The sequence below is a fragment of the Heliconius melpomene genome, chromosome 21 (genome assembly GCF_056956725.1).
Source record: "Heliconius melpomene rosina isolate 202511_hmr_F chromosome 21, ASM5695672v1, whole genome shotgun sequence".
NCBI lineage: Eukaryota > Metazoa > Arthropoda > Insecta > Lepidoptera > Nymphalidae > Heliconius > Heliconius melpomene.
The window spans coordinates 4,356,328-4,383,636 of NC_140409.1; the positions used below are offsets into that span (position 1 = coordinate 4,356,328).

Below are 27,309 nucleotides of genomic sequence, written 5' to 3' on the forward strand. Positions count from 1 at the left end.
TTTAATAGTAACTTGACGTTATTTTTTATTCGGGATTTTTCGATTTTGATTTCCTTTATAAAAAAATATATAAATAATGAAACTTTTATTTCTTTTTGTTATATGTTATTTTTAATTACGTACCATAATTCAATTTGCTTTTTATTTTTTAATATTAATATTGTATTATTTATTTTTTTATTATATCAATGTCAACTATTCATGCTATCTATAAATTCAAATTAAATAATTTTAAGAATAATTTTAAGACCTTGTGCAAAATTTAAAAAAATAATTTCTAGGTATACAGTACTATAATTGCAATATATAGCTTAAAGAAAATTGTGTTTCGATGTTATTATTAAAATTTTAGTCCAACTTTTAGTTATGGATAATTAAATGAATTTAAAGAATAAAAATAATTTAATTTAATATAAACTTAATAAGCAATACCTTTTTAAGTAATACTTCATAATTATCAAAATAATCATACCAACTTAGACATTAGGTACCTAAAAATTATAAAAATACTCAGAAAATAGAATGATGGAAACTGAAGTTTTATTTTGTCAATATTGTTAAGTAAAACAGCGAGACAAACTTCAATATAAATTTACATATATATTAAAATATTAATTTTCGATATATTTTTTTCAAATAATTAATTTTTATATTATGTCACACCCACAAGACCCTCAAAGTAATGTTTCCAAATTCAGTGGCTATCATCCAGATAAGTTAGTACCACCTACTTATTTTAAACGTTAAAATTATTTGTTAATGATTAAAAAAGATACTTAATACATTTTTGTATTATACACAGATATGCTATTGATGATGTGTCACCTACTGTAAAAACAGACGAAAGTATAACACCAGGCCGACCACCTGCCTTGACTCAAAGGACTATAGCAAAATTTCTACAACCTTTAACAAGGGAACTCGTCGAAATACCACCTAGGTTCAATAGACTATACTAATTAAACTAACTAACTAACTAACTTATACTTTTTTATAGCCACATTTGGAGATGGACAATCCAGTCCGATATGCTTGAAATGAGTGAAAAATTAAAATAGCTGGGCTGAGGCCAGTAGTGGCGAAGTGTGACACTGTTAACGCGACAGGTTGTGGGTTCTATACTCACTCGAGGAAATTAAATATTTTTATTTTCTCGCTCTTGTAACGAGCAAAGCGCGCCGCGTTGAGTTCTGCCTGCCTCTTGAGAACTCTCAATGCCTCTAGAATTCGTGGGTAAACGGAGTAAGGAAATAAAGAGTCTTAATGGGAACGCAGTGTCCTTACACTAGATTTCCAGGTTCCCTTAGCCTACCCTATATGTTTTACACTAAATTTACTACCCCACAGGCCCACTATAGACGAATTGCCAGACGCCGTATTGGAGAACATGGTCAAGAAGGACAAAGCTTTTTGGATCGACAAACCCGGCGCCAACGCTTATACACTTCACGATGCTTATTACAACTATGGCATGACCGCTGATAAAATATTACCACGTAATTTTTATATTAATTTATTAAAGTTAATTGATTTTCTATTTCCAACATACAAATAAAAAGTATTTTTTATGATTTCAATCGAAAATATACCATCTATTTGCTTAAGAATAATAGAAAGAAAAATCAGCCGCACACAGCAGGGTAGACAGAAGAAACCTAGTGCTAATACACTCCGTTCCCCATTGTGACAAACTCAACGCCTCGCTTTGTCTCGACACCAGAGCGAAGAAATGAAAATATAAATTTACATAAATGTTTCATTTAGTCGAGTGGGGATCGAACCTACAACCAATTGCGTTTACAATCACACACTTGTGCCCCTGCGATAATCACGAAATCCTAAATATATAAGTTAAATAACGTGCTAATATTAACTTGCAACAGCACATCAAGAAGTTTTTCCTCATTCCTACCAATATGACCTTGACTGTGTTAAGTATAGACGTCGGAATCGATCAAAAAAAGGAGACAAGGTAAATTTACATGTGTGTATTTACACGTTTTGCAGCAAGTCATCGTGTAGAGCGTTTTCTCAAGTATTATGCTTTTTTAAATATTTACTTAGGTTTAATATTATGTTAATATTAAAAAAAAAATAAGTAGAATAAATACGTAAAGGTAATAGAATGGAGAAAAGAAAAGAACCTTCCTTTTCATTTCTATTTTTTAATCAGAGGTATGCAATACTTAGCTGTTCTAAGAAACATCGCAACTAGAAACCAGAGATATGCCACACCGAAGGCGCTTATATTTCATCATTGCTTAAATTAATAGAGGTGTGCATAAAATATTTTAGTATCATTATTTCTCTATTTATATTTGTTGTCAGGATATTAAAAAAGACTCTCAAACATCCGAGACCACGCAAAAACGTTGGAAGTACTATCCAGATCTCACTGCGACATTATCTTCTCAAGAAATAAAAAAAATGATGAATAAGTACGAATACTTACATGAATCATTCTCCAAAAATAGAATAGAATGGAATAAATATATTGTGCAAAAATATTATCGATATCTTAATTCCGAACCAGTTAACTCTATTTGCGTGAATTTGATGACAAATGACAAGAGATGCCGAAAACGTTGTGTAATTTCTTGCAGACCTCTTAATAAAGAAAAACGACTGTTTTAAATATACAGTTAATAGGCAGAGGGAGCCTAGAACCCAATGTTAAGACTCTCCGTTACCATTAAGACACTGTCCGTTCAATTCTGGAGGCATTGCGTGTTAAGTGGCGGAACTCAACGCCGCGCTTCGCTACCGCAGTGACGAAATGGAAACATAAAAAAAATAATTTCTCTGCTCCTACGCTACGACTGGTATTTTAATCGTCTTTTGTAAAGTTGACCAGATGAAGTTAGCTGGTTCACGAATTAAAATATCGATATATTAAAAAATAGTTACTAATAAATTAACATTATTATTATTTTTCTTCTTGTTTCGTAGTGTAAAAGAGTTTGAATAAAAATAAATTGTTTACCTAATATCAGATCACACTATATTACGCTTTAATTTTAAATAGGCGCCATAAGTAAATACCGATTTCACGTTTCAGTGTTGGTCGTCCATACAAAAACGAGGCTTGCAATTGGTACTATCGAAATTATCCATCAGTAAAATACGATTGTATTTTAAGAAAGTTTTCCAAGTAATTTTATTGTTTTATAAGTCCTGTGTTTAATTTTTTTATCTCTGTAAAAATATTCGAAAATAAAGATGTTTATTCATTTTTAGAAATTTTATTTTGAATTTATTTTATAATGATATGATAACTATTATAATGGCTGCTACCATATTAAAAATGTTAATGTATGAAAAAAATGTATACCAAGTACTAGATAAAAACAAGTAATATCGTTATAGGTGGTTATGGGTGGTTTTTTGCTATTTTAATAATGTTTAGAGTTAGTAATTAGGTATTATATAAATTTGTATTAGGCTCGTATACCCGCTGTAAATTTGCATTAAATGAAATTTAAGCCGAAAATTTTATATTATTATAAGTAATTTAACAGAAGTATGTACCTGAATAATTATTTTTTGCAATATTTACTGGGTTTGACAATGTCCAATACAAAAATTGTTTTTAATATTACGATATATTAAAATATGTAGTTTTTGCTTCTTTATGTAGATATTTACGAATGTGTTCATTATGAATGAAAAACATTTAATGAATAGAACACTTAGTAAATTTTTATTCCTAATAAATTCCAGAGTACCGCAGTAAATAGATACCTACTGTAGGTAAGTTTACACTAAATAGATTGTATATAAAATCTTCTTTGTATGATTATGAAGTATGATAATATGAAATGACATTATATTCTTCTTTTGTTTATCTTTCATAATCAAAATTTTGGTATGAACAAATACGTTAAAATTTATAATTAAAATAAAAAATTAAAGTCCCATCCCCGCAAAAGCTCAAAATGACGAAACAGAATGATAGTCTTTTCCTCCTGGAAGTGCTAATTGATAAAATAGTTTTTCTTAAAAGCCCTTGTTTTTCTGATAAAGATTTCAGGACTTGCGTAAATATTGAGTGTGCAGGAGTTGAGCCTCTGGAGATATGTGATGATGAGTCTGGTAGCTGCATAGCAAAGAGCAATGGACCTTTCATAAAATCCTTTAATAGTGGAAAATCTTGCCTTTTCTCTCTCAGTGAAAATGAAATTGCCACCGCTATGACTAAATTTCCTATAAATATTTCTGTGTATAAGTCTTTACCATGTGGTTGTTTACCAACAAAAATAATAATGGGCGAATGTACTATAGACATGACAAAAGAATTCGTTGAAGCTCGAAATACATTTTTAGAAGACCCAACAAATGTTGGCTACCAGGCTCTGAAAGATTCCTTTAAAATTGTTGGACCAGATAACTCGGAAACTGGCGACATTGTCATGTTTTTACGCATTTCTTGCTTTGGAAAATTAATCATTACTAAATTCCAAGGTCCAGGAGCTCCCTTAAGTTTAGAAACAGGTAAAAAATCTGAAATTGTAGACAGATCATGTGCGCCTAATAAAGATTTCCAAAGCAAGCAAGATCCATGTGTTTGTGGAGGGACGCGAGGCTTAAGTATGGGTGGAGGTAGCAGCTCAGCTCCACCGTGCACTGCCAGTGGTCGAAGTGGTGCGTGCCCACAAGGTAAAAATAAAGCATTGCCTACAATTTTTAGTGATACAAACATTGTCTTATAGTAAATTAATAATTTGTTATTAATACAGCTAAAGATCCATATAACAGTATGCCGTGTGAAGATCCTGATGATGTTTGTTTTTGTTCTGGTCCCAAACCCGCGGCTAAGCAGCAAATGGTCTGTCGAAATACCGATCAATATTGTTTACATGTGCCCAAAGGTTAGAATAATTTTTAAGTTTTCAAGTACTATTATTAAAATTTTCTAGGTGAAATGTCGTACTAAATAAAATAAGCTTAAAGTAACAAATAGTGATATTTAGTCATTAAGGGATTGCATTAAAACTTTTGCTGGCCAGGTCCCAATAAACAATTTGAGGAAATCGGTACAACTCTTGGAGGAAATGAGCTTAAAATAAAAGTACCAGCCAGTGCTTCTATTATAAAGAAGATAAGTCAGACGCATTGCGCTATGCAATGTCCTTTTGCAAAACAGACGGATGGCGGATTGTGTGAGCCACCATGTGGGAAAAACCAAATAAGTTTGGCTTTGCCAAGTGAGGATGTCTGTTGTAATAGACGACTGGCCGATACACAGTTTAGTTGTACGACGGAAGGTTGCCTGCAAGCTTCTAAACATGGTCAACAACTTGCGTTGGCCCGTGGTGATAACAAAACACCAGAACTAGCCAATAAAGATGTTTTCGTTCTCAAAGTGGCTAAAACTGCGACATTGAACGAGAAGAAAATAAAAATGGAACTTGAACTAGTTGCCCCTAAAGGACCAGACAAGAAACAACCTATTAAAAAACTAAATACATGCTTACAATCTGACCTTGATTGCGAATGTTGTATTCCAAGATTAAAGAAAATAAAAAAAAAGACATAAGCAGTTTAGATAGCTGTGTTGAATCAGTTATTAATAGAATCTTCTTTGTTTTTTTAATTAACTTGTTTTTATTTAACATTCCTTTGTATTTTCATATTTCTATTTTTCCACTTAATATAAAAGTTTACCTTTATTTATATTAAATAAGAAGGTTTTTATATAATTTTATAAAATGATTATGGCAATGTTTGCAAAATTTGTTTCATGATAAGATTTTTTTAAATGCATGTTCGTATTACTTAGATTGCTGTCCTACTGGAAACAAAGTTGTATTCCAATTGCCCACGGATACCTGCGAACAGGGGCACAAGCAGCGAGCCCACTTCAACTTTAATTCAAATGGAATAGGAGAACTTGCTAGAGAAGATCCACAACAACTTACTTCACCAGCATCTGAGAATTACCAAGGAGTTGTTTATGATTTTCCGAAGCAAGTTATAAAAATGAAAATAGGCAGAACAATAGAAATGCCAGGAAGAAAATCTAAGCTTGAATACCAGTTTATTACACCAGTTATAAATTATGATAAAATTGTACCAACAAAGGAACCCCGTACTGCTCAATGTGTGCCAATGCGTGTTAATTGTTGTCCATAATTATATTAAAATTTATTATGTCACGTTTTTTTGTTAAAAATATTAATAATAAACATTCCTTTTATATGTATTTTAATTAAAATTTATCTTATTTTTTATAAAATCATACACTTATCGTAGGTTCCGGGGTCCTACGGTCGCCTTACCAAAAAAATAGTGACAGTCGAATGAAAGCCATGTACCAGAGTTCCAGAACGCGTTGTGGTTTCCGTCACTCAAAAATAGATGTACCTAAAGACTTTAGCTTACATCAATTATCATCTGTTTCGTCATATTCAGCACCAAATACAATTTCAACTAAAATATCGAAATGGTCTACTGCATCATTTAGTACTGCAAAAGAATCATATATTTCAATTATACAATCAGACTATAAGGGTATATTTGGAAGTAAAGAAATATCAGTTTACATGACAATACCTGACAAGTGTAGTAATTTTCGACAATCATTAGGTACTCAAGCTACCGCATCAATTAATAAATGTTTACAAGTTTATGATAAACGGAAAAAGCCATCACTGAGTACAAACTCCGATTACTGCTCTACTTGCACCATGTCCACTATACCATATGCATATGAAAAAAAATATGCACCTGAGAAGCATTTTACTCCTGAAGTTTACTTTTTCGGAAGAAAAAAAGATGATAAAAAAAAGGGGATGGGATCTAAAGCATCTAATACAAGCTTAGCACAGAAAAGTCAAGCCACAAGTACCGGTACAAAAAGTGATGTAAAGAAACTTGGCTCCAAATCAAGTATCCAGTCTGGAACAAAGAAACCCCACGTGTCAATCGCTAAGTCAAAATCACAGATTTCCACAAAACCTGTATCAGGGACGTCAAAATGTGTGACAATTAAAGATGACAAAGCACAGAAACCCTGTCCTGGATTAGGGGTATCAAAAGGAGATATGATGGTGACGGTGTCGCACATAAAAATTGGACCTAAAGAAACATGTCCAGTGCACGGGAGTGAACCCTGTCGTGGACCTAAATGTGTTTTAGCTTCTTCGGGTGAGGAGCAAGGACCTGTGAAAGTTACGTCGGCAAATAACCCAAGAAGGGGTGTATTTGAAATAGTTATAAGAAAGTTGACTGGCGCTCCTTTAGCAAGAAATGAATTAATGTTGGAATGGACACCACCACCAACTCGACCTACGCCGTGCAATATGCCGTGTCCACTTTCACCCAGTTATTGCCGTTATTCAAAATGCAAACTAATTCTTTGCCGAACCCCACCACCGTGTAAGCCAAAATGTCCCAAAAGTGTACCATGTGGACAAAATCGCTGCGGCTCATTGCCTTGCAAAAGATGTTGCAAACCATCATGTTGCAGATATCCTTGTGGAAAGTGTAATACATGCTCTCCTCGAAAACCATGTTGTGCCCCCTCACCGTGTGGTAATCCATGCAAACCTCCTTGCGCAAGACCTCAATGTACAAGCCCATGCAAGAGTTCACCATGTATTCGACCATGTCCAGTTGGACGCAAACGTTATAGAAAGAGTCGTAGTCAGCCGAGAATAAGAAGTCATCGCAAAAGAATATCACCATGTCACAATAGATTGAAATCGTGCCCAGTCGTTAGATGCCGCAGTGTACCTGGACCGTGCTCAGCATGTTGCAGCCCGCCAATACTCTGTCTTCCACGGAAATGTTGTTCCGTCTTGCCTTGTAAACCTCCCAAAGGAACATTTAGCAATTGTTCATCGTGTTGTGGCTAAAACTATTGTCTTATGAAAAAAATCTGAAATATTATTAATTAACAAATAATTTCCCTAAACGATCGTATGAAATAATTCATCAATAAAAATATTTGTAACAAAAAAAGTAATCTTTTAATAAATCTATTTTCTCTTTTATCTTATTTTTTAAATATAGAAAAGAAAAGAGAAGAAGAAGAAAAGAAGCCAAAAGTTGCTTTAAATTATTCTATATAATAAGCGATATCCACCTATCGATCAACAAAACCTGTGATATACGTTTATTAGAGTTATGTACGTCAAAGATTAAAATATGAAAAATTCCTCCTCAAAGCATTTAACTACAATTATTATTTATATAGATCCCTACATAAAATTTGCAAACTAAACAACACAAATGTCATAATGAGTAAGTATACTATAAAAAAAAAAACGTTAGTCAAAATTTTTGCAATCTTAGGTACATCGTATAAGCTGAACATAAAAATTTATGTTAAGAAGTACCTAATTAACAACGTTGCTTTTCTCTTCATGAATATTTCCTGATTTTGATCTTACGTCCACTTGTTGATACAAGTAGTTACAAAGTTTATTTAAGCAGAAGATATTAGAAACATATTTCAGCAAAAAATTATTTATCAAATGAATATACTCTCAGAATCAATTTATTGCATTGATTGATGTACATTTTGTAGTGCTAAGAGTGCCTAGTGTTAAGATTCTCCGTTCTCCACTTTCCGCCGAATTCTGGAGGCATTGCGTGTTGAGTGGCAGAATTGAAATCCGCGCCTAACCTCGACACCGGAGCGAAGAAATGAAAATATAAACGTAAATAAATATTATACTTCCTCGAGTGGGGATCGAACCCGCAACCGTCGCGTTACAGTCACACCCTTGTGCCGCTGCGCTACGACGGCCTAAATGTTCAAAATAACTAACTGTGTTTTATCAAGTGCATATGGTTATTCACACGATACTAAAACAGAAACAATTTAAATATTTTTGTCTGTCTTTCTTTGTTTGTCCGGCTTAATCTCCGGAATAGCTAAGTCGATTTTCATTGGACTGTGGTAGAGAAGGTTGAATAATATATAGGCTTTTTACTTGGACATTTTACACTTACAGCTCCATTGGGTAACTAAGCATAGGTAACTAGGACCGCCCAGATAAATATGAAGTGACAATTTATTTATTATTTATTTATTTTTAATATTTTTTTTTATTAAATAAGAATATATTGTTTTTGCGACCAAAAACAAAGTTTTAAAAAATTATTAAGTGAATAGAGTTTTTATTTCCTTCAAACAATTTAAATAAATTATTATATAATTCAGGTGAGCGAATGGTTGTGAATGGTATTCTTGAGTCAGAAATAACGAAGCATTATTATGAGTACGAAATTTCAACTGATTTGTTCCAGCAAGTTGGTTGTGACTTGTGACAGACGAACGGACACGCTTTTTTTATTAATTTTCATAATATAAAACCCGAAAAGAATATCTAAAATTATATTAATGACGAAAAACATTACTAAGAAATATTTTAAATAAGTTATATAAAATTAAAAAACTTAAGCAATATTTTATTTTGGAAAAGCTTACTTAACAGTAATAAAAAAGAACTTTAAACCTTACTGTCACAATAAAAAAAATACTTGACATTCAATCACAAACCACCGATGCTATGTAACCATTACAAATTATTGGAATAATATAAACTTTTAAATCTATAAGTCAATTTCTGATATACTGTTTTACAATGAACGTGAAGGGAACACAAGTGCAAGGGAAGGCTAAGCCTTCGGGTGGCAAGGGTAACTGCCCTTGGCTCTGCAGCTTGGTGCCCGCAGACGTCCCAGGTCCTGGAGCTGCACAATCTGTATTGCATCCCCGAAAGGATGTTTTCCTTCTAAAGGTAATATAATGTTTACTTATACTGAGAATAAGTATAGTGAAAAAAAATATCAAAGAAAAAATAGAAGAATAGAAATTTATAATAGAAAAGCGGGATGCTAGCGTGAAATATGATAATTTCTAACAACTTTATATATTATGAGACTAACTTTATATTATAGAAGAATTTATTTTCTATATTTTTTTATAAGAAAACCTTTCGAAAAACAAAGCAAATTTATTATAACCTTAAGCCTAAGTAACGATAATTTAGCAAAAAAATATATTATACCTGAGCTATGTAGAGGATGGCTTATTAAAATTCATATATTTCGTTTAAACAGGTGGCTAAAGTAGGCCCTAACGGTGATCGCCGTAGTAAATTGGAGTTAGAGTTAGTAACTCCGAAAGGACCTGAAAAAGTAGGTCCTTATCGATGCGATACAAGAGGAGCACAATGTGATCCCGAACCTATCCCTTGTCCTTGTAATAAGCCAAAGAAGAAGAAAATATAAGAAGGAGCTGACAAAAAACATTACTTCACAATTAATTTAAGAGGACTTGTTTCTTTAATAAAATTCTGATACGGAATATTTTTACTGCCAATCAAATTTTAAATGAGCTTGACCTACATTTTATTATTGGTCAATTTTTTTTATTATTTTTTTTTTACATAGAAATCATTAAATGTCTTGTTTTAAATAGTTTTTTTTTATCTTACCCTAAATGATCGATTTAGATGAAATTTAACGTATTTTAATGGGATTCCTGGATGGTTTGAAAGTATATTCAGACCTGTAGGTCAAGGATCCCTAGAGGTAGGCTTTTGGCAACGCTAGTAACTTTTAGTTATAACTTACTAGCGGCCCTCTCGCGGTTTCACTCGCCTGAACTATGTTATTATTAATTTCTGTCTCCATGACTACGTCCTAGTGACGTCTATGCAAAATTTGAGACTCCTAGCATTTAGTAACGAATGACAAAGACAAAAGTCATTAGTAACGAAATTTCATACAAACTTTCAACCCCTAAAACAACCCCTTAGAAGTCGAATATTACAAATTCCCGTCTTAGCGAGCACCTACGTCCTATAAGTAACTCCTATGCAAAATTTCAGATTCCTAGCACTTGTAGTTTCTGAGATTTCGTGATGAGTGAGTGACCTTTCGATTTTATATATATAGATTAGGCGACTACATTTCTAGACATATTATATTGATCTAATTTACAATTGGTCTTATTGAGTAGGTATATCATTAGTATTCCATTTTTTGTAATGAAGGTTAATTAGAGATCACTTTAGAAATGTATAGACGAATGAAAAGATTTTTTTTTCATTAAAACAATATAAATGTGTGTTTCTAATTAGGTTATTTTATCATAATATTAATGTCTTATTAATTTGTACGCGACTCTATGCTAATCGATTTTAAGATTATTATCAAGTGATAATTTCAAAGTCAATTGGTACATAGAAATTTATATAAGAAGATACGTGAAATAACTTATTTAGGCCGTCGTTTACAAGTGTATACGTTACTTTTCTCCGACTCTCACTCGCAGGAAGAAATATTAAATTTTTTTTCCTCGCTCTGGTAACAAGGCAAAGCAAGCTTTGAGTCCTGTCACTCAACACGGAATGCCTCGAGAGTTCGTCGGAAGTGGAGAACAAGGGAGTGTCTTAGTAATAAGTTCTTCCTACCCACCCTACTATATGAGGGAATCTCCCTCATATACTCCACATAAGTATCTACTTATAGTGCGAATCCTCCCTAAGATTGAAAAGGGGAAAACACATAGTAGTTTTTCAATTTACCAAGTTACTTGCCTACCGTGGCCTACGTTTAAATTTCTTTCTAATTACGTTATAACGCAAAACTTTAAAATATTTGATTAATATTTTAAAATATTTGATATAAATATATATTTATTTAATTGTAGTTAAGTAAATTATTAAGCAACAAAACATATATATAAATTAAAGTAAATTTACTAGTAGTATCAGTAAAAATATTTTACCATAATATATACCAACCTCCTTTATTTACATCAATTATTATTTGTCTTCTTTTTGTACTCTATGAAAATCTTTCAATGATGCTTCATTCTTATTATCATTAATAGTCATTAAATTAAATTATATAATATTTCGGCTCAAAATTATAAAGTGCTAATTATAATAACTTTATTAGAATCATGGGGAAGTCTCTCGATGTGAAAAATAATAAAAAGCCCTATGAAGAGATCGGTGCTATATTTAATGGAAATGAGGTTGTCCTTTTATAATATTGTAGTTTTTTTTCCATTTTTTATATAAAAATCCTTACATATCTTTTAATACTGTGCCCCCTATTTAATCTGAAAAATTGCAACTATTTAGCGAAATAGTATATTCATTTTGATCGTGTACTTATATCAAACATATCAGCTTCACGCTCTTTCCCGCACACAGCAAGATAGGCAGAGGGAATCTAGTGTTAAGACATTCTGTTCCCCACTTTCCACCGATATCAGGGGGCATTGCATGTTGAGTGGCGGTACTCAACGCCGCGCTTTGTATTTCTTACATATAGTTACCAAAAAAATAAAAACATAAGTTTATATAAGAATAAAAAAATATTTTTAAAAGGTAAAAATAAGAATTCCAAAAAGCACATCCAAACCGCCCAAGCTGACGCCTTCGCAGTTAAAACTACAAAACCAATGCACATGCGACGACGCGGAGTCCGTGTGCTCGGAAACATGTGGAATTGGAGGTGAAGGTGGTGGACCAGCCAACAGATTAAACTTTCAGGTTGAACTGATATAATATTATTTTTTATTAAAACTTTTGTGATAGACAAGTTATAAGTTTTGGTTTGTGTGTTAATATGAATGAATATATTCAAAAATCGTAATATTTTTGTATAATATTATATCCAAAATATTATATAACTATAACTATTTTTTACTTTATTTTACACCAAATTTAAATTTAAACTTTCATTATGATTTATGTCTTAAAACTTTAAACATTATGAATATCTGATTAAAAAACAAATTTATTTCAGATACCCGACGACATATGCGAAGCCTTAACTAATAGGACTCAACTGAACTCCGAGTTGATATACAGCAAGCAAGAGGCCCACGACACCCTCTGTAATACGTGCAACGTGACACCGTACGACGCTCCTAAGGGAGTGCAGGCGCAAAAAGTTCTCCATCCAGACAAGGATGTGTTCCTACTGAAAATTGGCAAACAGACGGACGAACCCAATCGTACTGGAAATATTGAGGTAGTTATTTCAATATATATATATATATATAAATAGTACTTCTCTTGAGTTTGTAAAAAACTATGTATACCTAGGCAAACAGATGTCTTTGAGTAAAGAAAGAAACAGTCAAGAAATAAACCGACGAGTAGCAATTACCTGGAATAAGTTCTGGAACCATAAGGAAATACTCAAATCTCAACTTCCTCTGTCGACCAAGAAAATAGTGATGGATACAGCAATATTACCATGCCTCACCTATGGGTGTCAAACTTGGACCTATGATCTCAAAACCAGGAATAAAATTCAGACTACCCAGAGAAGAATGGAGAGAAGTTGCCTAGGCTTAAAATTAAAAGACAAAGTTAAAAACGTTGACATCAGAAAAAAGACAAAAGTATGCGATGCCTTGACTTTTTCGCTGAAGGCAAAATGGAAGTGGGCGGGCCACTTAGCTCGATACCAAGATGACAGATGGACCCTAAGGTCAGTAAGGTGGTCAGGGCCAAGAGGCTCCAGAGCAAGAGGTCGACCAAAAACCAGATGGGTAGACGAAATAGTAGCGATGGCGGGTGGAAGTTGGCTGGACACAGCTAAGGATAGAGAGTCGTGGCATTCCTTGGGGGAGGCTTTTACCCGAAAGGGGTCCATACAATTATCAAACAATGAAAATAATGGATAATTTAAAATGACATGAAATATAACAATCTATAAATTAAATAATAACAAAACTTATTAAATCTAAATATATATCAATGATTAAAATTTTTTATAATTATAAATGTATCACTGTATGGAATTGAAATAAAGCTTATTATTATTATTATTATATTATATATACAGGGTGTCCCAGGAGCCAACGATAAAACGAAACCAGGTGATAGACCAAGTCGTGACAGTTATGAGAAAAATATAAAAAAAAATCTTTGTCATGTATTTTTCATATTATATTGATTTTAAAAAATATCGCAAAAACCGACACCCTGTGATGGTTTTTCACGTCCCTGGACTACAAATATTACTCTTTCTTCATTTTTTTTTCTGTAATGTAATCATGAGTAACCCTTCTGTGAATTACAGTTTAAGATTTAAACATACCTGCATCAGTTTTCAATAAAATGTGGTGTTTTTGCCAAACATTAAATTCAAAATATTTACTACACCCAACTTTAACCGACTGTACTATAAAAAAAATGTACTACACTGTTTTTGCAAGTAACTTTAAAAGTTGGCGCATTTAATCTGGATTCCGAAATGGTACGACACTTGCTGGATTACTTCTTTGTTGAAGAGAGAAAAATCGAAATACACGATAATCGGGATGACATTCAGCTTTTTGGTATATTTTCCGATACATTCTAGCTGCAACATTTGCGTTACATAACCATTCTCCATGAATGAAATGCATATTGGCAATGTGTCAAAGACCGAGTATATCGCCTGCGAGACCCCGGACTCGAGCACTGTCCTTATAAGTCCTGGGTCCCCATCCCCTAAGTTGGAAAAGTTCAGGTACCTTGGATCCGTCATGCGCGAGTCTGAAGGCATCGATCACGATCTCTATAAGACGGATATGAGTTTGGACGGTATCCTGCGATCACAGACCACACCAGTCACCTCCCTAAACTAAACACTTAGCCCAGGCAACGCTTATCCGACTTAGGGGCTGGCCCAGGACTTATAAGAACAGTGCTCGAGTCCTGGCTCTCGCAGCCCATATACTCGGTCTTTGACACGTTGCCAATATGCATTTCATTCATGGAGAATGGTTATGTAACGCAAATGCTGCAGCTAGAATGTATCGGAAAAGATACCAAAAAGCTGAACGTCATCCCGATTTTCGTGTATTTCGATTTTTCTCTCTTCAACAAAGAAGTAATCCAGCAAGTGTCGTACCATTTCGGAATCCAGATTAAATGCGCCAACTTTTAAAGTTACTTGCAAAAACAGTGTAGTACATTTTTTTTATAGTACAGTCGGTTAAAGTTGGGTGTAGTAAATATTTTGAATTTAATGTTTGGCAAAAACACCACATTTTATTGAAAACTGATGCAGGTATGTTTAAATCTTAAACTGTAATTCACAGAAGGGTTACTCATGATTACATTACAGAAAAAAAAATGAAGAAAGAGTAATATTTGTAGTCCAGGGACGTGAAAAACCATCACAGGGTGTCGGTTTTTGCGATATTTTTTAAAATCAATATAATATGAAAAATACATGACAAAGATTTTTTTTTATATTTTTCTCATAACTGTCACGACTTGGTCTATCACCTGGTTTCGTTTTATCGTTGGCTCCTGGGACACCCTGTATATTGAAAAGTCAGCTTCACGATTTTTCACGTATAGCGGGATAGACGTTGACTCTGATATACATATATTACAATGCCTTACAATCCTAATTCAATTCCGTCCGAATTACATGTCTGAAACTGAAGCCGCAACCAACATGTTCATAACAGGCTGTCCCATCACGCCACGATGGCCACAAACTTCAAATCAAATCAGCTTCACGCTGTATCCCATCACACAGCAGTGTTTAGATACTCCGTTCCCTATTTTCCGCCGTATTCTGGAGGCACTGCATGTTAAGTGGCGAAACTCAACGCCGCGTTTTGCCTCAACACCAGAGCGAAGGAATGAAAATATTAATTTAAATAAATATTACATTTCCTCGAGTAAGGATCGAACCCACAACTTTTACCGCCCCTTTACCTTCATTTTACAGTCACACTTTGTGCCCCTGCGCCACGTCTGGACTCCTAGTCCAGCTGAGACCAGACCAGAACTTCAAATTTAAAATACATACATTAATTTATAATAGGTACATATATCTGAAATCCAATATACAAATTATTTTATTTTTCCAGGTAGAGCTAGTCACCCCCAGAGCACCCGCTAAGCCGAAACAAGCGCTGCACTCCTGTAAGCAAATCCAATGTGAGGAGAACGAGCTGCCCTGCTGCATGCCCTGTAGGACCTGTCGTGGGGTCTATCCCAAAAAAAGAAAATGTAAAAGACACAAGTGATGTATTTAAACTATTTATCAACTACTATTTTTTATACTTCATTTTGATTTTTTTGTTTGTTAATATATGAGTGTACTTGGTTCTTGAGTTTTTATATTTTTTCTATGCCAAAATCGATAGTGATACAATTCGAGTTATAGAAAAATAACTAATAATATAAATTAAGTTTTTTGTATAATTCTAACTAATGAATACCGGCAACGCACCTGTAGCTCCTCTGGTGCTGCACGGGGTCTTGGGCGGCGGTGATCACCATCAGGTGACCCGAACGCTCGTTTGCCTTGTCCTTTTTCCATAAAAAAAAATCATACTATATTTAACAATTACATTTATGTTTTAGGGATCCCAAGGTTTTCTTTACAACAGTGGCGTAGCTAGGGGGGTGCGAGCGGTGCGGTCGCACCAGGTATCAAAAGGAAAAGGGGCATCAAAGTCGACGATTACTTTGTTTTTCTTTGTTTTTTTAGACTTTAGACCATTGTAAAGGGCATCAAGTCCCCTAAGCCGCACCGGGCATCAAAGGGAAAGGGGCATCAAAGTCGACGATCACGTTTTTTTTTTAGAACTCATTAACGTCGACGATCACGTTTTTTTTTAGACCTTAGACCATTTTAAAGGGCATCAAATCTCCTAAGCCGCACCGGGCAGCAAATACCCTAGCTACGCCACTGCTTTACAAGGAGTGTTTTGTAAGGTTGAAGTATTTTTTTTATATATAGTCAGTAAGCTAGCATAACGAGCTTTTTATTGTCAAATTAGTTTAGTTTTTCAGTCAAGAATTTTTATTGTCAAATTAGTTTAGTTTTATCTCTTTAAAAATATTAAAATTCTTTTATTCTCGTAACACGATAAATATAGAATGAAATTAAGAAAGATTTATAAAATTATGATGTATTGTTTACAAAAACGCTACTTCATATTCAAAATAAAAAGTTAATATAAATTTGACAATATAGATAAAAGTATTATTCGCCACTTAAGCTATCTTTTTTAAGAATTAGATATTTCGTATGTTTACTGGAAACAGGTAAAGTCCTAGAATACTCAAGACAATTGAAGATATTGAAGATATACTATCAATGTAAGTATTCTGTTGTATTATATATACACTATACACTAGTGGACTTGGGCGGCTTCGCCCGCTTGAACTATACGAACATTTATTAAATATATTTATGAAAATATTGTCAGTTTATAGGGTGAATCCTAATAAACCATGAAACACGTGTTCAATGAAATATTTTTAAGAGTCTAAATTTCAAATCAGAAAATCAGTGGCGATTTACAATATTTCCATACAAACTGTCAACCCCTATTTCATCCCCTCAGGAGAAAAATATCACAAATTCTTGTCCTAGTAAGCACTTGGTTGTGTCCTATAAGAAATGCCCATGCAAAATTTTACACAACCCCTTAGGAATTGTATATTGCAAATTCCCGTCTTAGCGAGCACTCACATCCTATAAATAACTCCTACGCAAAATTTGAGATTCCTAGCACATGTAGTTTCTGAGATTTCATGATGAGTGAGTGACCTTTCGATTTTATATATATAGATGATATATGGTGGGGGTACAAGCGTGTGACTGTAAACTTGACAGATTGTGGGTTTAATTTCCACTCCGCCACTCAACACGCAGTGCCTCATAAATTCGGCAAAAAGTTGAGAACGAAATGTCTTAACACTAGGTACCCCCTGCCTATATTGCTATATGCGTGAAATTGAAGAAAAATATTATTATAGAAGAATAAGGAAAACTGTTTGTTAAAGCATTTAATAATTCAATACCTTGGACTCTATAAATAACAGCTTTCCCAGATTTCCCACAAATACACCCAGATACACCTCCTTCACAGAGAACATTCGAGAACGTCCTCAAAGCAAATATTGATTTACGAGTATTATTTTGGTAAGAGCTGCGTCTCCCTATTGCTCCCTATGGTGGTATGGAGGATGGAGATGTCACAAAGTGCTGGTCACATCACGTATTTCTTGGATGCATCAACATTCTACATATTATGTATATTGGTACGTATTCCACGTTAAAATCAATTAGCATAACTGATGTGGGAGTTAGGAGTTATGCAGGTAGGCAAACTCTTTTTTTATATGTAAACTAATATTTTTTTATGAAAAAAATAATATTATTATAGTTATCTCGTATATCTATCGTCGGTATCTCTCGTCGTTCTTTCTAAGATTTCAACAGTTTTAGCATATGTGTTCGTTCCAAGTATAGTAATCGAACACCGCGGCATAACCTTTGACGACGCTCCCGGCGCTAATATTATAAGGCATATTCATATTCATATAGCAAGCATTAAAATAACTTTTATTTGAAATAATATTTTTACTATCAAGCCGCTAATCTAATGTAGGCCAAGTACCCTACAATATGAGATATCTAAGTATATTATCTTCACGTTCTATCCCGCATATAGCAGGGTAAGGAAAGAGAACCAGGGCACCTAGTGTTAAGACATTGCGTACCCATTATGACACTTCCGTTCCCCTTCTTTCCGTCAAATTCTGGATGGAGAAGACGAACATATTAAATATTTTCTTTCCTCGATTGGGAATCGAAGCCACAACTTGTTTGTACTGTTTACAGTACCACGCTTGTGCCCCTGCCCGATGACTGGCATTAACGATTCCGCAATTAAATTAAATTAAATCAGCTTCACGCGGTATCCCGCACATAGCAAGATAGGCAGAGGGAACTAGTGTTAAGACACTCCGTTCCCCACTTTCAGTGTTGCGTGAGTGAGCGAGTGGAGGAACTCAACGCCGCGCTTAGAGCGAGGAAATGCAAATATAAATTTAAATAAATATTTCATTTCCTCGAGTAGGAACGCACCCACAACCAGTCAATTTTACATTAACTCTTTGTGCCCCTGCGCTCCTATAAAATGATCTTAATAACTGAAAGTATTTACTATTTCTTAATTAATAATTTTATTGTGCTAAACTTAATTACATACAGAAACATAGACCTGAACATTTTCGTAAATATTCATTTATTATCTTTTCTCTCTATTATCTTTGCCACAGTATGAAAACTATTTTTAACACATTTTGGTTCCTTTTAATAATAATATTAAACAAATATGCCACCTTGATTCAAGAATCTCTTTTAGAAACGATCATAGCGTAATAAATTTATAATATTATAAATAGAATTAATGCTCTATATTGATAGCAGTCTCTAGAAATTATGTTTTAGTACTAATGAAGAGAGATTATTTGAAATAATAATATTTTTTATATACAATTTTATATAAAAATATAATAATTAAAATTTTTACTGTTTATTAATATCGTTGTATATATTTGTATAACTTAATATACCTACTTAGAAATGTAGTCATGTTGCTTCATGGCATGAGAACGGTACAGATAAACGCTTGTTCAGCATTCGGAGTATGTAACTCAAGCCATGGGAAACAAACTTTATGTATTTCGTATTAAATATTCTTTATATTATTTTTCAATCGACAAGAGCATGGAATTATGTTCAAGTTTTAATTAAAATTAATTTAAATTTAACTTTTTATTATTTTTAATAAGCCCACTCGCGCTCCCGTAAACTTGTCTATGTACGTACAGTGGTCACACAAGCCAAATCGGGCTTAGGACCACGAAGAAAAAAGAAAAATATTATTGATATTTATTATGAAGTAAATATAAATAAACTAGCGGCCCGTCCGCGGCTTCGCCTGCGTGAAATACGTTATTATTAATCCATGAGTACCTACGTCCTATAAGTGACGTCCATGCAAAATTTGCTAGGAGTCTTCCTAGCATTTGTAGTAACGAAGTTTCATACAAACTTTCAACCCCAAAAACAACCCCTTAGAAGTCGAATATTGCAAATTCCTGTCTTAGCGAGCCACCCACGTCCTATAAATAACTCCTATGCAAAATTTGAGATTCCTAGCACATGTAGTTTCTGAGATTTCATGATGAATGAGTGACCTTTCGATTTTATATACATATATAGATAATAGATAAAAAAATATAATAAACATGAAACAAAAAAGCATATCTTTTTCTTTTTTGAAATATAATAAAAGATAAAATATTACTGTCTAAAAGTAAACTGTACGCAACACAAACCCATTGCCAATAGAAGGCAATCATTGATATAGTTTGCATCATCGTTCTCACGACATTCGTAATGCAAGTATACGGTTCATTTCGTCAATACCAGACATGGAGATGGCTAACCTCTCGCTCTTAATTGAGTATTTGAGCCATTTGACCATCCAGGCGTTTAACTGGCATGTCCTACATTACTGATTCCGTTGTTGCTCCGTTGATATCAGCTAATATTATTAAAAATATATATTTTATGTACTTAAAAATGTAAAATTAAAAGTAATTGTTTTTAAAAAAACACTGAGAAAGTGCGAGTCATGCTCGCCCATCGAGGGTTCTGTACTTATTTCAGTATACTAGGCCAACGGGAAGTACCTACAACTAAAGTATGTATATTATACGAAATGCAGCAAAAACGCTTTAAAAGTTTCATAGTAATTTCAGCTAAATACCTCCACGCGGTCTCAAAATAAATTATCCGGTAAGAGTTCCATTTTTTTTTCCTTTTGAAGTACGGAACTCTAAAAATTTATTATATTTGTGGGCTATAGGTACCGTGGCGATGTTAATGAGACGAGATTCAGGGATACAGCACGAAATTGAAATAAATAAATTCTTATTAAACACGCCTTAGCGATTGTTACATATCTACCTATTTGATAGTGAGCAATGCCGATTATATTGTAAGATACAAATTTTATTAAATAGGTAGTAAAATATATATTAAAGTATAAAAATAATGTCGCCACGTCTGTCCTCGTTTCAGTTCGTTTACTTCTTAAACTAAACCACGCAATGGAATTCGATACAGTTTTCACTATTATTTAGAGGCTTTTTATGGAAAATTTATGTATACAATGCATTCTAATCAAGTTTTTGTATACTAAAGACGTTAAACGATTTGAAAATCATTTATAAACTTGAAAAAAGTGTAATTCATCAAAATATAAAAACGTTGGGTTATTTCAGAAGCCTTTTAATAATCTTAAGCCAGATATGTTTATAAGAAATCACTGTTGATTAAAATAGTGATTTGAAATAAGAGAAACCACTTAAGATTAAATTAGTATTTCTCGAAAATTGGTCTGTGCGTGAGGGTCGGAGTAAAAACCAAAAAAAAAGGAACCTAGTAGGTTCCTTCTGTCTACCCTACCCTATATGAGGGATACGGCGTGAATCATACTCGTATATTATTATTCATTTATCGTTATTCATTTTTAGGGTTTCGGATCTTTTAAGGAAAATCCTTTTTTCCCTTAAAAAAAGGAAAAAGGAAAGATCATTTTGTTGTCTGTCTGTCAAAAGTCATTATCTAGAAGCACAACATTGTATCTATTTTTGAAATCCTATCACAAACGGACAAAATCAAAGCAGCTCTGTTATCTGATAAGGTGAAATCATTATACGGAGAATTCAAAAAAGTTATCTATATCTTGATATTATATACAGCGAATCGTTTTATCTTAGATATGTAATTTTATTTGATTAATCATATTTACTAATCATATATAAAGTACCGTAAGTGGGGCCGTCGCGTCGTCGCGCAGGGGCACAGGTGTGAGTTCGATCTACACTCAGGAGAATGATTGAAACTTCAAGGGTAACACTTGAGGGCGCCTGGCAGGAGTAAAGGCTCACGTAAAGGGTCTGGTAATAGTAAATATACATTTCTTACATGATTCTTAAAAACATAAAAAAAAACGAAAACGTTTTTAACGAGCGTTTTTACTTTAACGTAGCTGGACGTATACCTCAAGTTGGCGCTATCTCCCAAAAGGAAGGAAAGGTCCCCATTTTCAAGTTAATTAGTATGCATATAGTCTTAACTATATATTAGACTATTAATCTTCAAAATTTCATCTTTGCTAAAATGACGTAGGTCTGGGGGCCCTGGGATCTCGGTCTAATTGTATTGACAGCGATAATTAGCTTGTAAACAAAACAATGTCAAACCACTCATCTCTATATTTTTAAAATGAAATATTGATAAAATCAGGACGAGTTGATTTTTTTGATGACCAGTGTAGAAGCCGGACGTAGGAGTGTGGGCAGAGGGGGCCTAGTGTTAAGTTCCTTCGCCCCCCATTCCCGCCGAATGCGGAAAGGTATAGAACCCCCAGCCTGTCGTTTACAGTCACACCCTTTATGAACGTATACAATACATAAATAATATATTATCACGTAATCTATTGCCTTGACAGATGATCTAAGAGTGTACCTTGTAACGATAAAGGCGTTATTCATTATGCAGTCAGCAATAATATCACAATTGAAAATATAATCTATTAATTAATGAAATCATACATAAAATTATAATTAAAAAAATATCTTTACACATTAATAGTTCAAATTAAAATACGAAGTCGATTAATGTCAAGTTAGAGTGTTCAATTATGCATATAGCCTTAACTACATATTAGACTACTAGCGGACGCGCGCAGCTTCGCGTGCTTGTTTGCACCCTTAGGGCTGAATTCTAATTAACCATGAAACACGTGTTCAATGAAATATTTTTAAGTCTCAATTTCAAATTTTATAAAAATCGGTGCCGATTTAAAAAATTTTCCACACAAACTTTCAACCCCTATTTTACCCCTTTATTATTAAAATTTTTCAGAATCACTTCTTAGTGGATGTCCAGATTATGAAAGTAAACATCTGTCCAAATTTCACGTTTCTACGCACTCGCACAGCGGTTACGGCTGTGCGTGCGTCTTACCTCAGTCAGTGAGGACAAGTCCTTTTATATATATAGATTGGTGCTCAAAATTTTCAGCTTTGCTAAAATTACATAGGTCTTGAGGGCTATGGGATCTCAGTCTAAATAGTTTATAATTAAAAATTATATTGGCTTGCTACGAATATGAGCTTGTCCTCCTTAGCTCTATGTATATTATAGTAAAACTAAGTAGTTTACTTGCATTAAATTGTATTTTTGACGGAACCTAGTTTTGAGCCACTGCGTTACCCTTAATTTTTGAGATATTTAATATAGATAACACTATAATTATTATAATCATTTTAAAATTATATAAACTGTCCTAAGTAAAATTTAAAAAAATATTGTGAAGTTAAAAATTATATTTTCTTATAATAAGTATTAATTGTATACGAGTATTTAAACATTAATGTAATTAATAAATATGATAAGAAAATTAGACATAATAATAAGGTAAAAAAACGTGTGGACCAAGCGTCAATAGTGGTATGGAATAAATGAAAAATCATTCAAAAATCGTAGGTATGTCATATTATACGAAATACTTGATATATTGTACATTGATAATATCTACATACAAGGAAAGAATGAAATAATATTATCTTCATCCTTTTTATCTTTGAAGTAGCACAAAAAAGACGATAAAAATCCGAACACATGTTTCATGTGACCTTTTGGCATTACCTTGCAACTTTAAAACTAACTCAAGTCTAGATCAAAGATTCGTATCGTTGAATATCTTTATTGCACATATAATTATTACCATAACAATATACTGCAAAATAAGTTTCTAATAACAAATTGCAGATTTCTTTGATATGTCTTTTTCGCTTCACCTTTAACCCATAGAGTACTATAATGCAAATTAAATAAATAAATAAGGCAGCTTCACGCTGTATTCCGCACAGAACAGGGTAGGCAGGGGGAACCTAGTGTTAAGACACTCCCGTTTCCCACATTCCGCCAAATTTTCAGGCATTGCGTGTTGAGTGGCGGAACTCAACACCGGACTCGTGCTTTGGTAGAGCTAGAGCGAAGAAATGAAAATATTAATACTTAAATAATAATTCACCCCCTCGAGTGGGGATCGACCCCACAACTATAATACAAATTACATATACTATTTATAGTAATTTGTACAATAATTTCTCAAACGTAAACAGTATACGGCCAGTAAGGGGATAGCTTACAGTGCGGTTGTCATTCGAGATATGGCAGTAGTAGCGATAAATCTGATGCAATCTTGCATATACTACCATTATTATATTTCTATATTTAGCCTTTCTCCGGAATAGAGAAAGGAAATATATTAAGTGTGAAATATTTCGGTTTCACCTCCTTAAAAACATACAAATAAATTACCTGACACAAAAAATAAAATAATATTGAAACAACAACTTACAATAAACATAAAATATTCCTAAAAATGGAAATTAATATTTATATTACATTTAAAAACTATTACAATTTTATAATTATAGTCCATTTCATACAAAATAAGTACATACTGAAATTAAACTTAAATTTGTCAACTTTTATGAGTTGAACTTCCCGTTGACTTACAATCCTGAAATTGGTACAGAACCCTCGTTGGGCTAGTCCAACTCGCACTAGACTGGTTATTTTTTAAACTAATGTCAATAACCCAATAAATATTTAATTTACATATTATAAAATATATTACTGTTATCTTTAATTGCTACATGTTTTCCATGTTTTTATTTAATTTGAATAATAATCACTTAACGTAACTAATGTAGAAATTAAAAATAAAACAATTAGGTTTTTATAATGTAAGGATAGTCTTCTTCTTCTTCCTGGCATTAATCCCGGCTATTACGGGGGTCTGCCTTCCTACTTAACCTACTCCACTTTGCACGATCTTTTGCGTCCTCGGTGGTTAGACCATTGGCTCTCATGTCCTGCATCACGACATCCAACCAGCGCTTCCTTGGGCGTCCGGGAGGTCGCGCCCCAGGAACTTGTATAGCAAGGCACTTGCGTCCGACATAGTTCTTAGGCCGGCGCGTAACGTGGCCAAACCATCTCAAGCGACGCTCTTGGAGCTTATCCGCTACGTCACGGACCCCAAGACTACCTCGAATGAATGTGTTGCGTATGCGGTCAGACCGCGTTACGCCGCACATCCACCTCAGCATCTTCATTTCCGTGACGTGAAGCTCCTGAGTGTGCCGAGATAGTGCTGGCCAACATTCGCTGCCGTATAAAAGAACCGGTCGGACGATGCTCTTGTATATCAGCCCCTTGAGCTTGGGCGGTATTCTGCGGTCGCAGACCACACCTCCACACCACAGTGACCTCCCGCCATTTGGCCTAATGTAAGGATAGTATACAATATTTATAATAATTGGACGTAAAACTAAGACTGTAAGAACCTTATATACAATGATGATAGATTAGAATAAGTACTTTGAGTAGAGTTTGAGACGTATAATTGAAATCCATATGGGTGCAGCAAGACATGGTCTGACTGTGGGTGCAATGGTTGTGGGTACGAGCTCTGTCCTGGATTGAGTTATTTCTCAATATCTTCTATAAATAGACAGTGAATTTCACCATTCAACGAGTATATCGAATACGAGCGAAAAGAAGAGTATGAAATATCTTCACACTAGGTCCTTTATATATTTACCCAGCTATATATATTATACGGTTTATAATATGAATATGAAAAAAATAACTTGTATCTAAACACTTTTATTTATAAAAATAGTATAATATTAGAAAATATAATAGTAGAAAAAACATACACATCTTTTTTCTTTCTTTTTATTTTAATAATGTCCTCTAGTTTTAAGACTTATTTGTAAGATTTTTCACTCATGGTCTAATTATGTAAATATGGACTATGTTTTTTATATATAAATATTAATCGTACTTAATAATTTAGATATTAAAATATTTTTATTATATATGCAAATATAATGCACTGTAACATTAGTCATCTTGATATTACATTCAAACAATGTATGCGCAGGAAAGGCGATAATGTTTTTATTAATCAAAACTAAATATAGTCCTTTACATAACATCCTTTGATTTTTTACATACTTACTAAAACAAATAAATATTTCAAAGTTATTATAATGTTAGCTCCACCATTTCTGCAATTTCTGTTCGGGGGTAGGGGGGGTTAGTCAGGGGAAATACGTGTATAAAATATGTAAATATTTCATTGAGTTGGGTAATAAGAGATATGAACCCACAGCTAGCTAGCTAGCTAGAATAGTAGTGTCAATGCTGTCAAGATGGCATCATTCTACAATATTTTAAGGAGTCTTGTACCTAGACATGTTTACGGGAGCGCGAGTGGGCTTTTAAAAATAACTAAGAAAGTTAAATTTAAATTTACTTTAATTAAAATAAGAACAAAGGTATATGTTCTTATAACTAACTTAAAATTAACTTAACTAGTGAATCGACCGAGCAGAAGTGCATGCTCTAATCGACTAAAGAATAAAATATAGAATAATTAATATTAAAACACTACGTTTGTTTCCCATGGCATGAGGGGATTCGCGTTACATACGCCGAACGCTGATTAGGCGTTTACCGGTACCGTTCTCACGCCATGAGGCAACATAACTACCTACTCAATATTATATTTGTTTTTATTCGTTTATCACTTTAGTTAAATATATCATTATTAGAACAGCAATAATAGGTGTCAATATATATTTTTTTTCAATTTCACGCACCCGTACATTTTTTACCCGGGATTACAGAGAGAAACTGGGAACCTAGTGCTAAGACACTTTGTTCTCATTAAAACACTTCTGTTCCCCACTTCCCGCCATATTTTTAAGGCATTGCGTTTTAAGTGGCAGAACTCTCCGCGCTTTGCTAGTTATCAGAGCGATTAAATAAAAATACAAAATATTTAATTTCCTCGAATGGAAATCGAACCCACAATCTGTAATGTTTACAGTCGTACGCTTGAACCATTGCGCCGCGACTGGCCTCAAATATCAATATATATCGACAAATAGATATCTGTGAGTTATATATTAAAAAAAATGGAATCACGTGCAATTTACATGCTAAGATGAATATCTAATAAGCAAATAAAATTAATTCTATGCGCAACCCAATAAATGCACACTCTTGTATATTTCCGTCATAAGTATAAAAAAGATGGTGTCTTCTCTGTCTCTCAGATTTAAATATTAAAATAGAGTTCGCCAAACGACTTTGCAATTCAAAGTTACCACTTACATAAGTCCTATATGCATAGTATCGTCATCGCTTCAAAAATATCGTATTTCTTAGCTTTACCACTTTTCATTTTATTTTATATTCCTGAAACATAAGCAAGTGTTTAAACTTAATCTAGAGTAGATTACGTTTATGAATAATAAGTCAATTAGGTTCCTTTTTTCATATCTTCATACACATCCAAGTATTCTTTTTGTGATATAGGCTAATAAGCAGATAGGATCTAGCGAGAATCTAGCT

At 33.5% G+C, this 27,309-nt stretch overlaps 3 protein-coding genes, 1 long non-coding RNA gene and 1 pseudogene across 5 annotated transcripts in view; 4 read left to right on the forward strand and 1 right to left on the reverse strand.

Annotated features, from left to right (window-relative positions):
• The window catches only part of LOC146526914 (uncharacterized), a 43,978-nt gene extending 17,538 nt beyond the window's left edge, over positions 1-26,440 (reverse strand). The window contains exon 1 of the long non-coding RNA XR_014879230.1: positions 26,140-26,440. This is a non-coding gene — a long non-coding RNA (uncharacterized LOC146526914). The remainder of the gene's footprint in view (positions 1-26,139) is intronic.
• LOC146526917 (uncharacterized) lies at positions 655-3,156 on the forward strand. Its single transcript, XM_085205644.1, has 6 exons — positions 655-716; positions 803-940; positions 1,348-1,496; positions 1,884-2,035; positions 2,329-2,438; positions 3,059-3,156. Exons 1-6 carry the CDS (start codon positions 655-657, stop codon positions 3,153-3,155), a joined length of 708 nt encoding a protein of 235 aa, XP_085061770.1. The 3' UTR covers position 3,156.
• On the forward strand, positions 3,936-7,856 carry LOC146526918 (uncharacterized). Its single transcript, XM_085206010.1, has 5 exons — positions 3,936-4,656; positions 4,737-4,868; positions 5,007-5,498; positions 5,780-6,088; positions 6,502-7,856. The coding sequence occupies exons 1-5, from the start codon at positions 3,936-3,938 to the stop codon at positions 7,854-7,856; spliced, it is 3,009 nt and encodes a 1,002-aa protein (XP_085062136.1).
• LOC146526919 (uncharacterized) lies at positions 9,594-10,242 on the forward strand. The gene is made up of 2 exons (XM_085206012.1): positions 9,594-9,749; positions 10,072-10,242. Exons 1-2 carry the CDS (start codon positions 9,594-9,596, stop codon positions 10,240-10,242), a joined length of 327 nt encoding a protein of 108 aa, XP_085062138.1.
• LOC146526920 (uncharacterized) lies at positions 11,816-16,095 on the forward strand (annotated as a pseudogene). Its single transcript, XR_014879317.1, has 4 exons — positions 11,816-11,998; positions 12,357-12,521; positions 12,778-13,005; positions 15,857-16,095. The product of XR_014879317.1 is annotated as an uncharacterized LOC146526920 (transcript).
• Positions 26,441-27,309: the final 869 nt, after the last annotated feature.